General features: G+C 45.2%; 1 protein-coding gene across 16 annotated transcripts in view; it reads left to right on the forward strand.

Annotated features, from left to right (window-relative positions):
* The window catches only part of rab3gap1 (RAB3 GTPase activating protein subunit 1), a 247,591-nt gene that overhangs the window by 207,014 nt on the left and 21,637 nt on the right, over window positions 1-18,940 (forward strand). For 13 of the 16 annotated variants that reach the window (XR_009715772.1, XM_061287379.1, XM_061287381.1 and 10 more), the window contains one exon: window positions 2,145-2,241. Coding sequence is in view for 15 of the 16 variants with exons in the window: in XM_061287379.1 (XP_061143363.1) it covers window positions 2,145-2,241 (97 nt within the window). In the remaining variant the exon portion in view is untranslated. Of the gene's footprint in view, window positions 1-296; window positions 384-2,144; window positions 2,242-3,171; window positions 3,833-12,334; window positions 12,441-18,940 lie in introns of those variants that run through there. The other 3 variants (XM_061287390.1, XM_061287391.1, XM_061287392.1) reach the window with 3 other exon arrangements.

Below are 18,940 nucleotides of genomic sequence, written 5' to 3' on the forward strand. Positions count from 1 at the left end.
CAGAAAATGCTTGGACCCTTCAAATTATTAGCACGTCATGAATGTATAATAATTGCATTTTTGTTTGTATGTAACATAATGCATTGCACTGCAAACCAACAAATCAATGACAACTGGGAACAGTCAAACTACTTGTAGTGCGGACATATATGTCCCTTTGGTGATAAGTTATCCGACTGAGTCAAGTAGCAGCACTGACGAGGTTCACAAGCAGAAAAAAGTCAATCATGGCACACTCTGGGTCATATTTGAAGGAGTTCTTCTGAAATAACCAGTTTTCAATGCGCTACGAACAGACGGAAGTGCCAACAGGCTCATTCAAGATTGGCGTGCCAAACAAGGAATTTGACTTCGGTACATCACAGCCTCTGTTCTACATTTAGGTGACTAAAAACACTCAGGACGTGTGAAAAATGACTAATACTATAGCTTGCAATAAACCTGGTGAAGCATATTGTGGCCAATGATCAATCAACGTTAATTTATATAGCACTTTTCTACACCGTGTTCCAAATTATTATGCAAATTGTATTTAAGTGTCATAAAGATTACATTTTTTGTTTTTCAATTAAACTCATGGACGGTATTGTGTGTCAGGGCTCTTTGGATCACTGAAATCAATCTCAAGACACCTGTGATAATTAGTCTGCCAGGTGAGCCCAATTAAGGAAAAACTACTTAAGAATGGCGTTCCACATTATTAAGCAGATGACCATTTCCAAGCAACATGGGAAAGAAAAAGGATCTCTCTGCTGTCGAAAAGCGTGAAATAGTTCAATGCCTTGGACAAGGTATGAAGACCTTAGATATTTCACGAAAACTTAAGCGTGATCATTGTACTGTAAAGAGATTTGTGGCTGATTCAGCGCATACACGGGTTCGTGCAGATAAAGGCACAACGAGGAAGGTTTCTGCCAGACAAAAACATCGGATTAAGAGAGCAGCTGCTAAAATGCCATTACAGAGTAGCAAACAGATATTTGAAGCTGCTGGTGCCTCTGGAGTCCCACGAACATCAAGGTGTAGGATCCTCCAGAGTCTTGCAGTTATGCGTAAACCCTCTATTCGGCCACCCCTAAACAACGCTCACAAGCAGAAACGGCTGCAGTGGGCCCAGGAATACATGAAGACTAATTTTCAAACAGTCTTGTTCACTGATGAGTGCCGTGCAACCTTGGATGGTCCAGATGGATGGAGTCGTGGATGGTTGGTGGACGGCCACCATGTCCCAACAAGGCTGCGACGTCAGCAAGGAGGTGGCGGAGTCATGTTTTGGGCCGGAATCATGGGGAGAGAGCTGGTTGGCCCCTTTAGGGTCCCTGAAGGTGTGAAAATGACATCTGTAAAGTATGTGGAGTTTCTGACTGACCACTTTCTTCCATGGTACAAAAAGAAGAACCGTGCTTTCCGTAGCAAAATCATCTTCATGCATGACAATGCACCATCTCATGCTGCAAGGAATACCTCTGCATCATTGGCTGCTATGGGCATAAAAGGAGAGAAACTCATGGTGTGGCCCCCATCCTCCCCTGACCTCAACCCTATTGAGAACCTTTGGAGCATCCTCAAGCAAAAGATCTATGAGGGTGGGAGGCAGTTCACATCCAAACAGCAGCTCTGGGAGGCTATTCTGACATTCTGCAAAGAAATTCAAGCAGAAACTCTCCAAAAACTCACAAGGTCAATGGATGCAAGAATTGTGAAGCTGCTATCAAATAAAGGGTCCTATGTTAAAATGTAACTTGACCTGTTAAGATGTTTTTGATTGAAATAGCTTTTGATTTCAGTAAATATGACCTCCTAATGCTGTAAATTCTAAAGATGAGCATTTCAGTTCATAACAACCTATAAAATGTTATAAAACTCTGTTGTGCGTAATAATTTGGAACAGTGCATTTTAAGTTTTTTATTTTTGAAAAATTCTGTTATTATTGGGAGGTTTGTTCAATAACATTCGAATTCATTAAACTAATGGTTGATGACTTGAAAATTATGCTGACTCATTTGCATCGACTATTTAGGAAAATCTGAGATAAATATCATTTGCATAATAATTTGGAACACGGTGTACATGGAAAAAAACGGCATGGGGGCGCATTATACATGGAAAAAAAACGGTATTTGGAATTTGCTTGGTTTTTCAGGTCTTGCATTACTTGGAAGTGCAGAAACCTGCAGACCTGAGTCGCCATCTCCTGCCATGCATAATACATGCTACAATTTTGAAGTTGAAAGAGGAAGGTGAGTACCTCTCAATCAAAAACATGCGTGTAAGTTATTTGGTTCTGTTTTTACAGGTACATTTTTACTGGTTCAAAAGTTTTTAAACCACATACAGTCAAACCTCGGTTTTCGAACGTCCCAGTTCTCAAACAAATCGGAATTCGAACGAAAAATTTGAGATTTTTTTGCTTCGGTTGTCGAACAAAATTCGGAGGTCGAAACTTGCGAGATGAGTCAAAAGGACCCGAGAAAACCCGACCGCGCGGCCCGGATGCCGACTGACTCTGTTCATTATTGTATTTTCGTTACTTTGAGGATTGTATTAACCCCTAATCATGCCTCCAAAGAAAGCAAGTGGGAGCAGTAAAGCCATCCTAAGACACAAAGGCGATCTTAAAGCAGTGCGACAGTGATCACCTGGCCGGCGTGCTGCGGTTGCGCGATCGGACCAAATTAACCTCCGTGCGCACTAAGGTCCATTTAAATTTTGGAAAGTACATCAGGACTTTAAAATTATTTTCTAAATTTCAGCGACGGCTCTGTCACAATAATGCGACCAGCGTGTTTCAGTTGCGCGTTCGGCGGCACGCTGCAGTTGCGCGATAGGACAAAAATGCGCAAATGAAAAAATGCTTATAAAGGCGTTTTTTTTTGTCTTGGAACAGATTATTTTTTTTTCCATTATTTGTAATGGGAAAAATAGATTCAGAATTCGACCGATTCACTTCTCAAACCGCCTTCTGGAACGGATTGTGGTCGAAAACCGAGGTATGACTGTATATTGTAAGTTGTGTATCAAATCCATATATAGAAATAAATGGTCACTTGTTTGTGTATCCTGAGTCATCTCCAGGACCTCCTTTCTGTGGTTCATGCTCATAACTTTTATTCAGGAGGCATTCTACACAGATTCCTGAACCACCTTATTATGCTTCTCTCATTGCGGAGGAGGAGCAGCTCTAGTCTGAGTCTCTCACGGATGACCGAGCTTGTCATCTTGTCCCCTGTAACCCTGCACCGGATACTCATGGCCTACTGCTTCTGCCCATTGCTGAGCGGGAGCCTAAGTTCACTGTTAATTCTAGATCATTGCCTTTCCACACAGCACCTCCACCATGACAGACCGATGTTGAGTCCGCATCACTGCATTCACTGCACCAATCCACCTGTCAATCTCCCGCACCATTCTTTTTTCCCCAGTGAACAAAACTCTAAGATAAATTTACTTCTCTACTTGGGGAAGGCCTAACCTATTCCTGACAGAGAGAGGACTTTCGCCCCTTTTCCCAGTGAGGACCATGGCCTCTGATTTGGAAATGCTAATTCTCATCACAACTGCCTCTGCTGCAGACTCACTCTAACAAGTGTTGAACATTGTGGCTTGATGAAGTCAACAGAGCTACACTTAAGAAAAAACGCCGCTGCTGATTTTGAAAGTCGAAAGTCAAAGTCAAAGTCTGCTTTATTGTCAATCTCTTCACATGCCAAGACACACAAAGAAATCAAAATTACGTTTCCACTATCCCGCGGTGACAAAACATAGTACACAACATACATACAAGCAAACAACACAAAAAAAACAAGAAGGCACAAACAATGAATAATAAGAGTGATGAATAAATAATAAATAAACAAATAACACAATAAATAAGAGGAGCAAAACGAAGCAAGTGTGCATACAGCAGACAGTCCGAATATATCGCAAAAGAACAGGATGCTACGCAGAAGGGAGAAGAGAGTTCAGGATCCTAACAGCCTGGAGTATGAAGCTGTTGGTGAGTCTGGTGGTGCGGGAGCACAGGCTCCTGTACCTCTTCCCAGAGGGCAGAAGATCGAACAAAGAGTGAGCAGGGTGAATCACATCACTCACAATCGTGGTCGCCTTGCGGGTGAGATGGGAGGTGTAAATGTCTTTCAAGGAGGGGAGTGAAGCACCAATAATCTTACCAGCCGTGTTCACTATGCGCTGGAGGGCTTTCATGTTGTATTCACTGCAGCTACCACCCCAAACAGCAATACAACTGGAGAGGACGCTCTCAATAGTGCCACGGTAAAATGTAGTCATGACGTCCGGAGGAGCACACGCTCGCCTGAGTTTCCGCAGGAAGTACAGGCGGCGCTGGGCCTTCTTCGCCAGTGATGCGGTGTTGGTGGACCAGGAGAGATCCTCACTGATGTGCACCCCCAGGAACCTGGTGCTTCTCACTCTCTCCACCACAGCACCGTCGATGGTCAGCGGCAGGTGTTGGGTGTGACCCTTCCGGAAGTCAACAACAATCTCCTTGGTCTTGTTGACGTTCAGCAGGAGGTTGTTGTCCCTGCACCACGTGGTCAGGAGGTCAACCTCCAACCTGTATTGAGCCTCGTCGCCGTCGTCGCCCCACCAGAGTCGTGTCGTCAGCAAATTTCACCATGCGGTTGGTGCTGTAGGTCGCAGCGCAGTCATGCGTCAGCAGGGTGAAGAGCAGCGAACTGAGCACGCAGCCTTGGGGGGCCCCCGTGCTCAGCGTGATGCTGGCGGAGATCTTGTCGCCAACACGTACCACCTGAGGTCTCTGACTGAGGAAGCCAGTTGCAGAGGTAGGTACTGAGGCCCAGCTTGGCGGGTTTGCAGATGAGTCGTTGTAGCACAATGGTGTTGAAGGCAGAACTGAAGTCCACAAACAGCAATCTCACATACGAGTCCCTACTCTCCAAGTGGAGGGCAGAGCAGATGGCATCCTCAGAGGACCGTTTGGCTCGGTACGCAAACTGGAAGGGGTGGGGGGCAGAATGGATCTGGTGTGCTCCATGACAAGCCGCTCAAAGCACTGATGATGGGCGTCAGTGCCACGGGGCGGTAGCCATTGAAGCAGGATGCGGCAGGTTTCTTCGGCACAGGTACGATGGTGGCAGCCTTGAAACACGAAGGGGTGACGGCTTGCTACAGGGAAATGTTGAAGATGTCCGTGAAGACGCCTGTCAGTTCCCCAGCGCAGTTCTTCAGCGCTCGACCTGGGATGTTGTCAGGGCCCGCCGCCTTACGAGTGTTGATAGCGGCAAGCGCCCTCCTCACGCTATCAGCATAGAGGCACAGGGGCTGCTCTTGTGGAGGAGGAGGCTTCAGCGGGCAAGTGTTGTTCTGAGCGTCGAAGCGAGCAAAGAAGCGATTGAGATCGTTGAGCAGACGGATGTCACCCACACAGCTCTGCGGCGCGGGCTTGTAGTCCATGATGGTCTGAATACCCTGCCAAAGGCTCCGTGCGTCATGACGTCCGGAGGAGGCGGTAATCCTGCAAGAGAACGCCCTTTTCGCCTCCTTGATGCCCCGGGACAGGTGGGCCCTCGCTGCCCTCAAGCCAGCCTCATCCCCCACTCTGAAAGCTTTGTCCCTGGGCCTCAGCAGCCTGAGGACATCCCCAGTCAGCCACGGCTTCCAGTTAGCCCGAGTGACGATGCATTTCGAGTGGGTCACATCATCAATGCACTTAGCGACGTAAGAGGAAATATCTCCTCTATATCCGTCCGATCATTGCAAGTGGCCGCCTGCTTAAACATTTCCCAGTCAGTAGAGCCAAAGCAGTCTCGAAGCACATCAGAGGCACCCTCAGGCCACACTCTAACCCGCTTGCGAACCGGCCTGGATGCTTTCACCATTTGTCTGTATGCGGGCAAAAGCATAACAGTGTGTTGGAAAATCAACATGTTGGTGAAGCCTCGGAAAAACAGACTTCAGGTGAGCGTGATTAAAATCCCCAGCGAAGATGGTGAAACCGTCAAGGTGCGGCGTCTGTTGTTTACTGACAGACTGGTACAGTTCACTAAGAGCCGAGATCCTGTCGCCTTCGATGTTGGAAGGCGGGATGTATACCGCGACTAGCAGAATCGCAGTAAATTCCTTCGGCAGGTAAAAAGGACGGCACTTAATGATCACAAACTCCGCCAGTGGCGAGCAGTGCTTGCATACAGAGTCCCGGCACCATTCGTCACGGATGTAGACGCATATTCCACCTCCTCGCGATTTTCCCCTTTTTACAATGGCTCGGTCCGCCCGATAGCACGCTAGCCGCTCCAGATGTACAGCAGAGTCCGGAATGCTGACAGTCAACCAAGTCTCAGTTACGCACTGTCCGGTTCGTAGATCTCAGCAGGTGAACGTAATCCATTTTGTTGTCCAGCGATCGAACATTTGCCAGAAGAATGGAAGCCACGGCTGGGCGAGCTGGGTTGGCCGCCAGCCTGGCCCGGACGCCTCCGCGCTTGCCCCTCTTCAGCCTCCTCGCACATCGCTTCCGACGCTCCATAACCGGGGGAGGAATAGCAGGCGTGTCCGGCGACGTTTCAGGACGGAGCAGTCCGAGCTCCTTTAATGTCCCCGCTTCAAAGTCCAGAACGCCACAAAACTCGCTTTCGCCGATGTCGAGCAGAACCTGCCTGCTGTACTTGTAGCACGACTCAGTACGACGAGACAAACACACAAAACTTTCCGACAAACACTCATTAAAAATTTCGATTTCTTTGTGTGTCTTGGCATGTGAAGAGATTGACAATAAAGCAGACGTTGACTTTGATTAAACGAACAAAACACCGGGCGGGACAGAGAGAGGTCGCTGCGTGTGCACGCGCCGCCATCTTGTGTACTTCATGTTTTCTTTTTAAGTACGTGCGGCGATGACGTCGGACTTATTCCACAGGCCTATCTAACTATATATAAACTATATTTCAAATGACTATAACATAACAATTTTATCTAACCATCCGCGTCACTCCAAATCATTAAATCCATTGAAATCTTCGTCCTCCGTGTCACTTATAAACAACGCTGGTGTTGACTCCAAAAGTACATGCTGCTCTGAGGTCAGACTCATTGTCAGTGGTGGCTCCAATTATTCCACAGGCCGAGTGCGTCCTCATGCGGTTTAAAGTGAAAATAACGTGAAGTGATCAACTATACAATAGTAAGTAATGTGTTAATGATCAAGTAATTATGTGTTAATAATTTCACATATAAGTCGCTCCTGATTATAAGTTGCACCCCCGGCCAAAGTATGAAAAAAACTGCGACTAATAGTCCGGAAAATGCGGTAATCAGACCCGAAATACATACAGTGCCATGCGGAAGTATTTGGCCACCTTGAACGTTCCGACCTTTTGCCACATTTCAAGCTTCACGCATAAAAATATAAAATTGTAATTGTTTGTGACAGACCAACAAGTGGGACACAAGCATGAAGTGAAACAAAATGTATTTGATATTAAAACCTTTTTTAGAAATAAAACAAACTGAAAAGGTGGGCACCTTTTCTTTCAGTGCAACAAACTCTCTGCAGCAGTTCAGTGAGGATCTCTGAATGTTGACGTAAATGATTGACAATCAATGATAAATAGAATCCACCTATTCAAGTCATCATATAAATGCCACATGCTCTGTTATAGTCCCAGAGGTCTGTTTAAAGCGCAAAGACCATCATGAAGTCCAAGGGACATATCAGACAGGTCAGAGATACTGTTGTGGAGAAGTTTAAAGCTGGATTTAGATACGAAAACATTTCCCAAGCTATAAACATTCCAAGGTGCACCGCAAGAGATATTAAAATGAACAGAGTATCAGACCACTGCAAATATGAAGACCTGGCTGTCCCTGTAAAATTTCAGCTCAAACAAGGAAAAGACTGGTCAGAGATGCAACAAAGACGCCCATGATCACTCTGGATGAACTGCAGAGATCTACAGTTGAGGTGTGAAACTCTGTCCGTAGAAGAATGATCAGTTATAATACTGCACAAATTTTGCCTTTATGAAAAAGTGGCAAGAAGAAAGCCATTTCGTAAACATATCTATAAAAAGGATCATTTAAAATTTGCCACAAGCCACCTGGGAGACACGCTAAACATCTGGAAGAAGGTGCTCTGGTCAGATATAACCAAAATCGAATTTATTCGCCACAATGCAAAACATTATGTTTGACGTAAAAGCAACACAGCCTGAACACACCACTCCCACTGTCAAACATGGTGGTGGCAGCATCATGGTTTAGGCCTGCTTTTCTCCTGCAGGGACAGAAATGATGACAAACGGGCTGGCGCAAAATACAGAAACATTCTGGAAGAACATTTATTGAAGTCTGCAAAAGACAGACTAGGATGGAGATTTATCTTACAACAAGACAATCATCCAAAACATAAAGCAAAATCTTCAATGGAATGGTTCACAAATCACAATATCGAGTTGTTATAATGGCTGGACCTGGATACAATCTGTAGAACTGAAAACTTTTGTTCACTCTCCAATCAACCTTACTGAGCTCAAGCTGTTTTGCAAAGAAGAACGCATAAAAAAATTCAGTCTCTCGATGTGCAAAATTGATAGACATTCCCCAAGCAACTTGCAACTGTAATTGCATTAAAAGTATTAACTCAAAGGGGCTGAATAATTTTGCATGACAATTGTCAGGTTTAATTCGCTGACTGAATAACTGTTAAGAGAAGAGCAACAGCAAACAAACCACAAGTGAGACAGAATATTAAGTCTTTTCTCGCGAGGAGTGCAGTACAGATATTTATTACTGGATACGCACCAACATAATCTTACGATCAAGATAGTTTGGAAAAACCCTGACTTTAATGGTCACTTTGGAGGTTCATCTGGGGTGCAAGACAGCAATGAGGCATGTTGTCTAACAAAGTGGTCTTTGTTAGAAAGGAACTGTCTCGGTAGATGTCTTCTTTTTGCTGAGTCGTAAGCTGCGTCCTGTCTGACCCAGCTGTAACCTCTCTTCTGTGGTACATCATAAAAACAGCAAGGCCAAACAGCAAGCATATATTGCAGTAATATTGCGGTAAAGCATTGATTAGAGAACGCATGATAACATATATATACATTTTTTTAACAATTTTTTTTTTTTTGTTAAATAAGTTTAAAATACCCAATAAATTCTGTTCCACTCAATTGTGTCCCACTTTATGTTGAATCTTCACTAAAAATGCATATATCTCTGTTTGAAGCCTAAATGTAGCAGAAGGTCAAAATTCAAGACCGTATGTGGACATCGCTACTCAGGCCATCTTTAACCTCTGCAAATATCACAAAACAATCATTAAAAAAATAAATCAAAATCTACAATGGAATGTTTCACAAATCACAATATTCAGGTTTTAATGGCTAGACCTGAATCCAATCTGTAGAACTAAAAACTTTAGTTCGCTCTCCATTCAACCTTACTGAGCTCGAGCGGTTTGCCAAGGAAGAACGCGTAAAAAATTCAGTCTCTTGATGTGCAAAATTGATGGACATACCCCAAATAATGCATATATCTCTGATTGAAGCCTAAATGTGGCAAAAGGTGAAGGTTCAAGGGGACGTATACATTCACAAAGCACTGTCGGTGGACATCTCTACTCAGGCCAATTTCAACCTCTGAAAATATCACTTATCATTTACTCAGCTGACTGAAAAGAGCAAGAAATGCGCAGCCTACATGCATCTTAGGTGCCATTTCTGACATTTCTAAACATAATATGTGCCGAGGGGCTTTTCATAAACTTATTTGTTCATAGGTCATTATGTATTAGATTTCAATCAATAAGCATTAGTATAACGTTATTTTACAGAGGCTACTCCAGGGGGTACACCTGCACCACTCATCCGAAAAAGATGCATCAAATGTGGCCACACTGGACTCTGTGATGGCCACATTTCTCTTTCAGTCTGTGCATCCATCCCGCCATTTTCTATTTAAAATTTTACCAAGGCAGTCGAGATCCGAATCGAGGTCAGCAACACCCCATCTCCACTATACACAGTGTTAGTGGTGCACCCCTCCTGAGAAGCCGGATGGTGGACCAGAATTTCCTCAAAGTGGTCCAGAAGTCATTTTTCCATTGCCTCACCAAACTCTTCCCACAGGTTTTCGCATTAGCAACCGCCGAAGCCACATTCCTCTTGGCCATCCAGTACCATTCAGCTGCTTCTAGAGTCCCACATGCCAAAATGGCTCAATAAACTCTTTCTTCAGATTAACAGCATCCCTTAGTAAGTGTTCGGGGTTGCTGCAACGACCACTGCTCCAATTGGCCATCTCATTAATGGAGGCACAAAAGATGGTCCACAGACCACATGTTCCTCGGCTTCCCCGGGTCATGGGCAAAGTTGGAGTTAGGTATTGAGACGCTTTCTGATATGGATTCTTCTAGATAAGGGGTCTCAAACTCAATTTACCTGGGGCCCGCTGGAGGCTGGGTGAGGCTGGGCCGCATCAGGATTTCCACAAGAAAAGCGCTGATAAATGTTCTCAAATATCTTTATTTTTCACACAAAATAATGAATTCAATAAATAAATTAAATATGAATAAAAAATAAATACACCTGTAATAATAAAAAAAATAATAAAAATGATAATACAGCAGATACAGACGACTAAAGAAACCACATATTGACTGACCGACTGGCTGACTAGAAGAGCGCTGATAACTTAAGGAGAGACTCCCAGACTTCCCTCTCCCCAGCCACTTCATCTAGCTCATCCTGGGGGATCACAAGGCGTTCCCAGGCCAGCTGAGAGACATAGTCCCTCCAGCGCATCCTGGGTCGTCCCCGGGGTCTCCTACCGGTGGGACATGCCCGGAACACCTCCCCAGGGAGGTGTCCAGGAGGCATCCTGATGAGATGCCCAAGCCACCTCATCTGGCTCCTCTCAACGTGGAGGAGTAGCAACTCTACTCCGAGTCTCTCCCGGATGACCAAACATCTCACCCTCTCTCTAGGGGAGAGGCCGGACATCCTGTGGAGAAAACTCATTTCGGCCGCTTGTATCCGGGATCTCGTTCTTTCGGTCACGACCCATAGCTCGTGACCATAGGTGAGGAAAGGAGCGTAAATCGCCCGGTAAATTGAGAGCTTTGCCTTTTGGCTCAGCTTTCTCTTTACCACGACGGACCGGTACAGAGTCCGCATTACTGCCGACGCTGCACCGATCCGCCTGTCTATCTCGCGCTCCATCCTCCCCTCACTCGTGAACAAGACCCCAAGATACTTAAACTCCTCCACTTGGGGCAGGATCTCATCCCCGATCCGGAAAGGGCATTCCACCCTTTTCCTATCGAGGACCATGGACTCGGATTTGGAGGTGCTGACCCTCATCCCAACCGCTTCACACTCTGCTGCGAACCGCTCCAGTGAGAGCTGGAGATCACAGCCTGAAGAAGCCAACAGCACCACGTCGTCTGCAAAAAGCAGAGACGCGATGCTGAGGTCCCCAAACCGGACACCCTCAACGCCTCGGCTGCGCCTACAAATTCTGTCCATAAAAATTATGACCAGAATCGGTGACAAAGGGCAGCCTTGGCGGAGTCCAACCCTCACTGGGAACGAATTTGACTTACTGCCGGAAATGCTGATCAAACTCTGGCATCGGCAATTCAGGGACCGAACCGCCCTTATCAGTTGGCTCGGTACCCCGTACTCCCGAAGCACCCCCCACAGAACCTCCCGAGGGACACGGTCAAACACCTTCTCCAAGTCCACAAAACACATGTGGACTGGTTGGGCGAACTCCCATGCACCCTCGAGGATCCTGCTGAGGGTGAAGAGCTGGTCCATATTTCCACGGCCAAGACGAAAGCCACACTGTTCCTCCTGAATCTGAGGTTCGACCTCCCGACGGACCCTCCTCTCCAGCACCCCTGAATAGACCTTACTAGGGAGGCTGAGGAGTGTAATTCCCCTGTAATTGGAACACACCCTCCGGTCCCCCTTCTTAAAGAGGGGAACCACCACCCCAGTCTGCCAATCCAGAGGCACTGTCCCCGATGTCCACACGATGTTGAAGAGACGTGTCAGCCATGACAGCCCCACCACATCCAGAGCCCTTAAGAAATCCGGGCGGATCTCATCCACCCCCGGGGCCCCCGGGTTTTTTAACTACCTCAGTGACTTCGACCCCAGAGATTGGAGAGTCCGCCTCAGAGTTATAGGGCTGTGGCGCATGCGCACTTGCGCTCTCCGATCTTTATCGGAGAAAGGCGTATACATGACAGAGAGATCTGGATAGCCATGGGAGTTCTCCTCCGATCGTATCGAACAACAGCAGTTATCCGAATTTCTCAAGTGTCATGTAAACCCACTTATTGTTAAGTTTCAGTTTCAACGCGCCTACAATTAATTGGAGGACTGTGGCCTCCGAGCGGAGTCAGCAGCTTCACGGTTTCCGGGTCCAGCTGACTGAAGGAATGAATGAATAAGTGAGTAAAGCATTGGACAATGTCCCGCCCTCCAGAGCCATATACTTCACCGTGATTGGTTCATTCAGCTCTGCACACCACAAGTGTCATTTATATCAATTTTGTGGGCTGCACTTACATTAATCTTTCATATTAAGAAGGGGGCTGCAAATTATCATCCCGGGGGCCGCAGTTGACCTGTTCTAGATGTTCCCGACAGACCCTCACAATGCGATTTGGTTTGTCACGTCACACCAGTACCTTCCCCACCATCGGAGCCAACACACCACCGGGTGGTGATCAAGTAATAGCTCTGACCCTCTCTATATCCAAAACATGCAGCCGCAAATCCTATGACGTGACTACAAAGTCGCTCATTGAACTGTGGCCTTGGGTGTCCTGGTGCCACACATGGACAACCTTATGGTTGAACATTGTGTTTATGGATAAACAATGTTGCGCACAGAAGTCCAATAACAGAACACCCCTGGGGTTCTGATTGGGGGGTCCATTCCTCCCAATCATCCCCCTCCAGGTCTCACTGTCAATGCCCATTGGTAACCCTGCTGAACAATGAAGTCCCTTGGAGTAGCGCAGTCCAGCTGTCCTCCAAGGACTCCAAAAAGGGTGGATACTCTGTGTTAGGGTGCTGCTCACTCTAACTTATTTTGCAAGGACCACACTGGAGACAAGTTAGTCATTTTAGGCACCTGCAGGCGGAGAGTTCACTCGTCGCTGTGCTCACAGCGATGGTCGAATGAAGTCTGACTCAGGCCTCGTCAGGCGCTTATTTATTGAGAGAAACAAAGTGGGGTTGAAAGTGGGGGTTTGGGAACACACAGGTTGGGTGAAGACGGGTCCCCTGCTGATCAAAGCATAGCAGGGGACCTTTTACGACGTTCTGTAAACAAAGCAACTTTGATTGCTTCCTCTGCAGCTAGTCAATAAGTTGAAATGATCTTAACACTTTGGTAAACTAATTTTGTCTAGACAGGACAAACTAGTTAAATTATTACAGGTTACATTCCAACATAATCATACGATGAAGATATTCTGCAAACCCTAACATCTCCCTCCTGTTTTATCATATGATTATGTCAACCTCGATCAATCAAACATAAGTAAGAAAATACAATGAAAGCAATAACTTCCAGTGAAGATGAGGTTTTTCCTCAATACTCCAGTCCAAAGTATGTGCAACTCAAAAAACCTGCGGCCAGATTATGTGCAGGAAAAGAGTTACACGGTCCCTCTGCCTTAGGCGACCAGACTGTTATCAATCAAGATAAAAAACTGCTCGTGATTGTTCAGCCGTTGGGGGCTTGGCACGCCCACTGGTGGAGGGTGAGCACGATTCTCACCCCCTTCGCAGATCTGCTCCGTCCGGGGAGAATTTGGGAATGTCTGCTGCGTGGTAGTTGTCTTCAGTGGCTCAGGGTGGACTACCTGGCCACCAAGGGGGAAGAGGATTATTCTGCCTCTGTATGAACCGGGGCGGGGACTGTCGATGGCTGGTCTGGTTCCTTGCAGGAACCCTTCACTGGGGCGCACTGGGACAGATGATACCACGATCCTCCTTTGCCGGCCAGCCGGACGGCACGTGAGATGCGCTCCACCAATTTATAGGGTCCAGTCGACGCAGGCTCCGTCCCCCTCCTTCTTGGGAACGTTGGGGTGATCTGGACCTGGATCCGCCACCGAAAGGACAGCAGCACGTCCGGAAAACAGCAAAAAACAGCACCTTTTCTGCAACCTTTGCATTAGTCATTTGAGATGTTTCTTCTGCTCCTCTCATCACTGTTTTGGTTGCCCTGGTTACAGAGGCGTTGCTACACCAAAGGGAGGGAAGATTGTGTCTGTAGCAACGTTGATTAGCTAAGGAATGTAGTGTGGTGTGAACTAGCACTTCATTGTCGGCCCGTGACCCCCGCAGAGTTTGTCCATCTGTTCTCCTCCAGTTGTTGGCCGAGTTGTCCGCGAGTGAGATCAGATAACTTCAATTGCCACTTTCCTGTGGAACAATGCAACTAGACCTTGGCTAGACTTTATCTACTTAGTAAATTAATACACAATAACAATAAGTAACTCGTCCTAAACACTAAAACAAATGTTAAGTAAATGTAAGGTATGCAGTTCCTTAAACAAACATTGAGTAAATATAGGATAACTTGTACGCAACTACTTCAAACTGTGTTTAACACTTAACAAAGAAAAACAGGTCTGATCAACAACAATCTATGAACCAAACCTACAGTTAACTAAAAGGAATAAAGTTTCTTCCAACCAAATAAGAACATTTCGCCTATGCAAATAAGCTCTGCATAAACTCGTAAAGACAAGGCCTACAGGTCTGGCAGGCCAAGGCCTCACTTAAATTATTCCAACATTTCCCCCCTGTTTATCACAAGTATGCGCGCAAATATTTCCACCAAAGAGGATAAATGTTGCGACATCATTATTCGGAAACACACAGATCTGGGAAGAAGTCTGTAAACTCAAGTGCAAAAATTGCATCATCATCATCGTTATCATCAACATGTTGCTGTTCAGACATTAGGCATACCCGGGCCATCTCGTCGTCCATGGGCGAGATTGCTGTAGTGATAAGACGATTAAACAGAGCACGGAGACATGGAATACAACAACATCCACACAAGGTGAGTATAGCAGTAATTGAGGACACAAGGGCTTTATACTTCCCAAAAGCAGTCATCCACTTGTTGTGCTCTTTTATCCTCGTGTTGAGGGATTGCAAGTTTGCAATCATCTTCGTCAGGCTCCCATCAGGGGCGGTGTCCTTCTGGATGAAGGTGCAGCATTGTTCCCTGAACATTGCGCAGACCCATCCTTTCCCAGACAACAACATAACAAGAGCATTGCGGTTCTGGATTGACATTAGGGAAGGCATGGCTAGCTGTTCGTGCACTGCCTCAAGTCCCGCTTGTGTCCGTTTGACCAATTTCTGCATGTTGCAATGGATGTAATTTATCCTGTCAACGTTCTTGTTCATCGTCCACCAGCAGCAAATGGAGGACTCCCATCCCGCTTCAATTTGGTCAATTAATTCTTATTAATCAGGAACTCCTCTGGGGATTTGAATTGCATCAATTTCAGTCAGATCATCGTCACCTCTCAAATTTAAAGACATTATGTTTTTATTTTTTCCAGCTTTTTCCCAGATCTTGGCATGTCGGTACATATATAATTTTGGTTGACTACATTCTCTAAAAGCAATGGTTTCTTTTCTTTTTCTTCCATTCAACGGATATTATATAGAACACTTTGTCGCACATTTTCACAATCAGTAAACAAACTATCCACATTCATTTTCGAGATATTGATTCCATTCTTTAACATCTACAGCAGTTGTTGACAAGGTATTATTTCTTTACATAACGTTTTTGCCACTGTTAAGGCATTCAGTGTTTATTTTGAAGCCAATTCAATCCATTTTTAGAATGCATCTATTATGACCAGGCATTATAACCCTGTGGATTGTGTTAAGCACATGTTAAACAAGCTCTACAAAAAAAAAAAAATTATAAGCGTTTTGACTATGAATCAAATTCATATGTTGTATAAAGCTGACTGAACTGCCCTTCCATCCCCCCTGTTGAGCCAGGTGTCAACGGCACGTGACAACCCCATGGCTCAATACAGCTGCCCATTTGTATCGTTTCCTTTCCTCTCTCAACGTAACAACCCAATCCACCAATCGAATAAAAGAAATAAAAAAAATAAAAAAAATAACTGCTGGTAAAATAATATAATAGCTAACTGTTGCAGTTTCATAACTTTAACTAACTTAATCGCTCTCTTATTCTCAAATTTTAAATCTAGCTTCGAAATGTCGGTATTTCATAATTGTACATCATCTAATTCCAGAAAGCAAGTTCTTTCCATCTCTCAAATTTTGTCTTACCAAGGCTAGGCACTAAAGGAGCGTGGACCAGTTACTGCCCATAAACAAATTGCTCGCTTTTTTTTTTTATTTTTCCTTCCTATCTTAACAAAATCGGTTTTGTTTTGCGGTGCAAATCAGATAGACTACAGATAAATAAATTCTTTAGTGCACCTATATTAGCGAATTTCATTCTTTTAACACATAACACAACACACAGACAACACAAAAACAGCAGAGACAGAGCTCACAAACAACACCAACAAACAACGCTGCGCAGACGTCATCCTCTATTTTGACGTGTTGGTTATACTTTTTCTTTTTCTTTTTTCTTTCCTCAGTGCCTTTTATTCTTCGTGCAACTATTGTCACACCTTCCCTAGGCATCACCCTGCTTCAACATCACTTGCCACCACGCACTCAGCACACCCCTGGAGTGGGTACGACCCTACTCCGCGCGTAGCCACAGCAAGGGAAGCAAGAGGGGGGGGCCCGGCATTTTCATACTGATTTATCCCAGCCTGGCCAGTACTGGGACAATCAATGGCGCCGTCCCCCACTCGCGCCAACCCAGCAAACAGCTACCCGCAGAGTCCAGAGCCCCACACCTACATCAGTCTCCCCCACAATCAAATTACAATATCAATCACCACAGGAGCCGGCTCCTACACCCTTTTCACACCACAATACCACACTCCCCCCTCCACAGTCCAGTCTAAGTGGAGACAATGGAAGGCAGGAAGGCACAGGTGAGACACCGAAGGAGCAAGCTCCAGCAGTCCTCCCACTAACCAATTACAACATACAACAAAAGCACAAATCACTTATGTCTGTTTGGGAGGATCACAACAGCCAAACGTTACAAATGACAAACCACAAGACACAGGTCTGGGAACCACATCAACGACCGCCAAACGCAAATGCCGGGTCAAGGACTGTTCTTCGTCTGTTCTTTGCAACTCTTGTCAAAAGCAACCTTTATTTTTCTTTCGTTTGTATTTGCTCGGGTTTTTTATTTCCCTTCCTAGCATCTAACTTACTCAAAATAATTCTTCCTTCAAAGTCGCTCAACTACTTGCCCATAGCAGTCTCCAACAACTTCAACCATTCAACCTGTATTTTCCCTTCAGTCGGGCATTCAGTCATCAATGCTCATTTGCATCTCACACACAGTCTCCAAAAAGGAGTCTTTCCATCACATTGGTTCCAATTGATCCAAGCACTCCACACAACATTCACATACCATTTTCAATTCAAGGTTCCTGATAGAACAATCCACTAATCCCAAAAAAACTCAATACAATAAAAACGGCTGGCAAATCAATTAAATTAAGTTTTTTCTTTGTTTTCAAATTTAAAGAACTCAACCTCTCAGATTCAGCTTGCATATAGAAGATCGTATAATCTTACAACACAACCAATCAATAATTTCTAATAAATGTAGCATACAATGTCTCTGTATTAGCATGAGCGGTCAAAAAAAGGGGGGGGGAAGCTTGACATGTTGAAAATTTGGCTTTTCCTCTGCCTCCTCCTCCACCCTTTGATTGGTATTGTTTTACACGACGACACACTCTCGCCAAGTGGCCCCGTTTCCCACAGTTCCAACAGTCCAAATTTGAGCTGGAGTTTGAATTGAATGGCGGCCTGCGGCCTTGTTGGTCTTTTACTCCTCCTCTGCCCTTTTGGGAGCTTCGGAAGAAGATCGTTGCATCTTCATTTAGATCATTATCATCATCAAATGGGATGCCACTGTGCACCCAGAATTCTTTTCCAAACCTTAATTGAATGGTGGTCTCATCACTTTTTATCTTTCCATTTTTTGTCTCTTGAGTTTGTTCTCTTCTCTCTTGCGAAGCTTTCAACCACATTCTAGCACAATTCAACTCTCTCTCTTTCCTTCTACACTATACTTTTTCCTCCACTTCGGCATGTATTGCATACAATTAAGACATTTACTCGCCATGAACTTCTCATCTTCTTCAAGAGCTAGAAATCTACCGTTCTTATTTCCCATCTTAATTTGGTACTTTAGGTTTATACAATTTTTTTTTGTGTTATTTCTTTTTTTCTTTTCTTTGAGGATCCTCAATGCAGGTTTCAATCGACCTCTGACCAAATTCTCTCTGCAGTCAATTTATCCTACCAGTCGCACTCTCTCAACCACACAACATTCATGCAAACAGCTTGGAACAACGGACAAAAAAAAGAATCCACGCCCTTCTTCACTTAAGAAAAAGAAGCTCTGTTCTTTTTCTTAGCCCGTTCCTTCCACTGGGACTTGAACCCCAGCTGTTTCATAGCTTGGAAACACCAACGCCGTATCTCATAGCTCGGACAAACCAAAGCCGCATCTCATAGCTAGGACAAACCAAAGCCGTATCTCATAGCTCGGACAAACCAAAGCCGTATCTCATAGCTCGGACAAACCAAAGCCGTATCTCATAGCTCGGACAAACCAAAGCCGTATCTCATAGCTCGGACAAACCAAAGCCGTATCTCATAGCTCGGACAAACCAAAGCCGTATCTCATAGCTCGGACAAACCAAAGCCGTATCTGCACTTTTTTCCATGACTTACTTGTCTCCTCGGTCCGCTGCAATGTGGGACCCCGTCAAAC

This window comes from Syngnathus typhle, linkage group LG9 (assembly GCF_033458585.1).
Source record: "Syngnathus typhle isolate RoL2023-S1 ecotype Sweden linkage group LG9, RoL_Styp_1.0, whole genome shotgun sequence".
Taxonomy (NCBI): Eukaryota; Metazoa; Chordata; class Actinopteri; order Syngnathiformes; family Syngnathidae; genus Syngnathus; species Syngnathus typhle.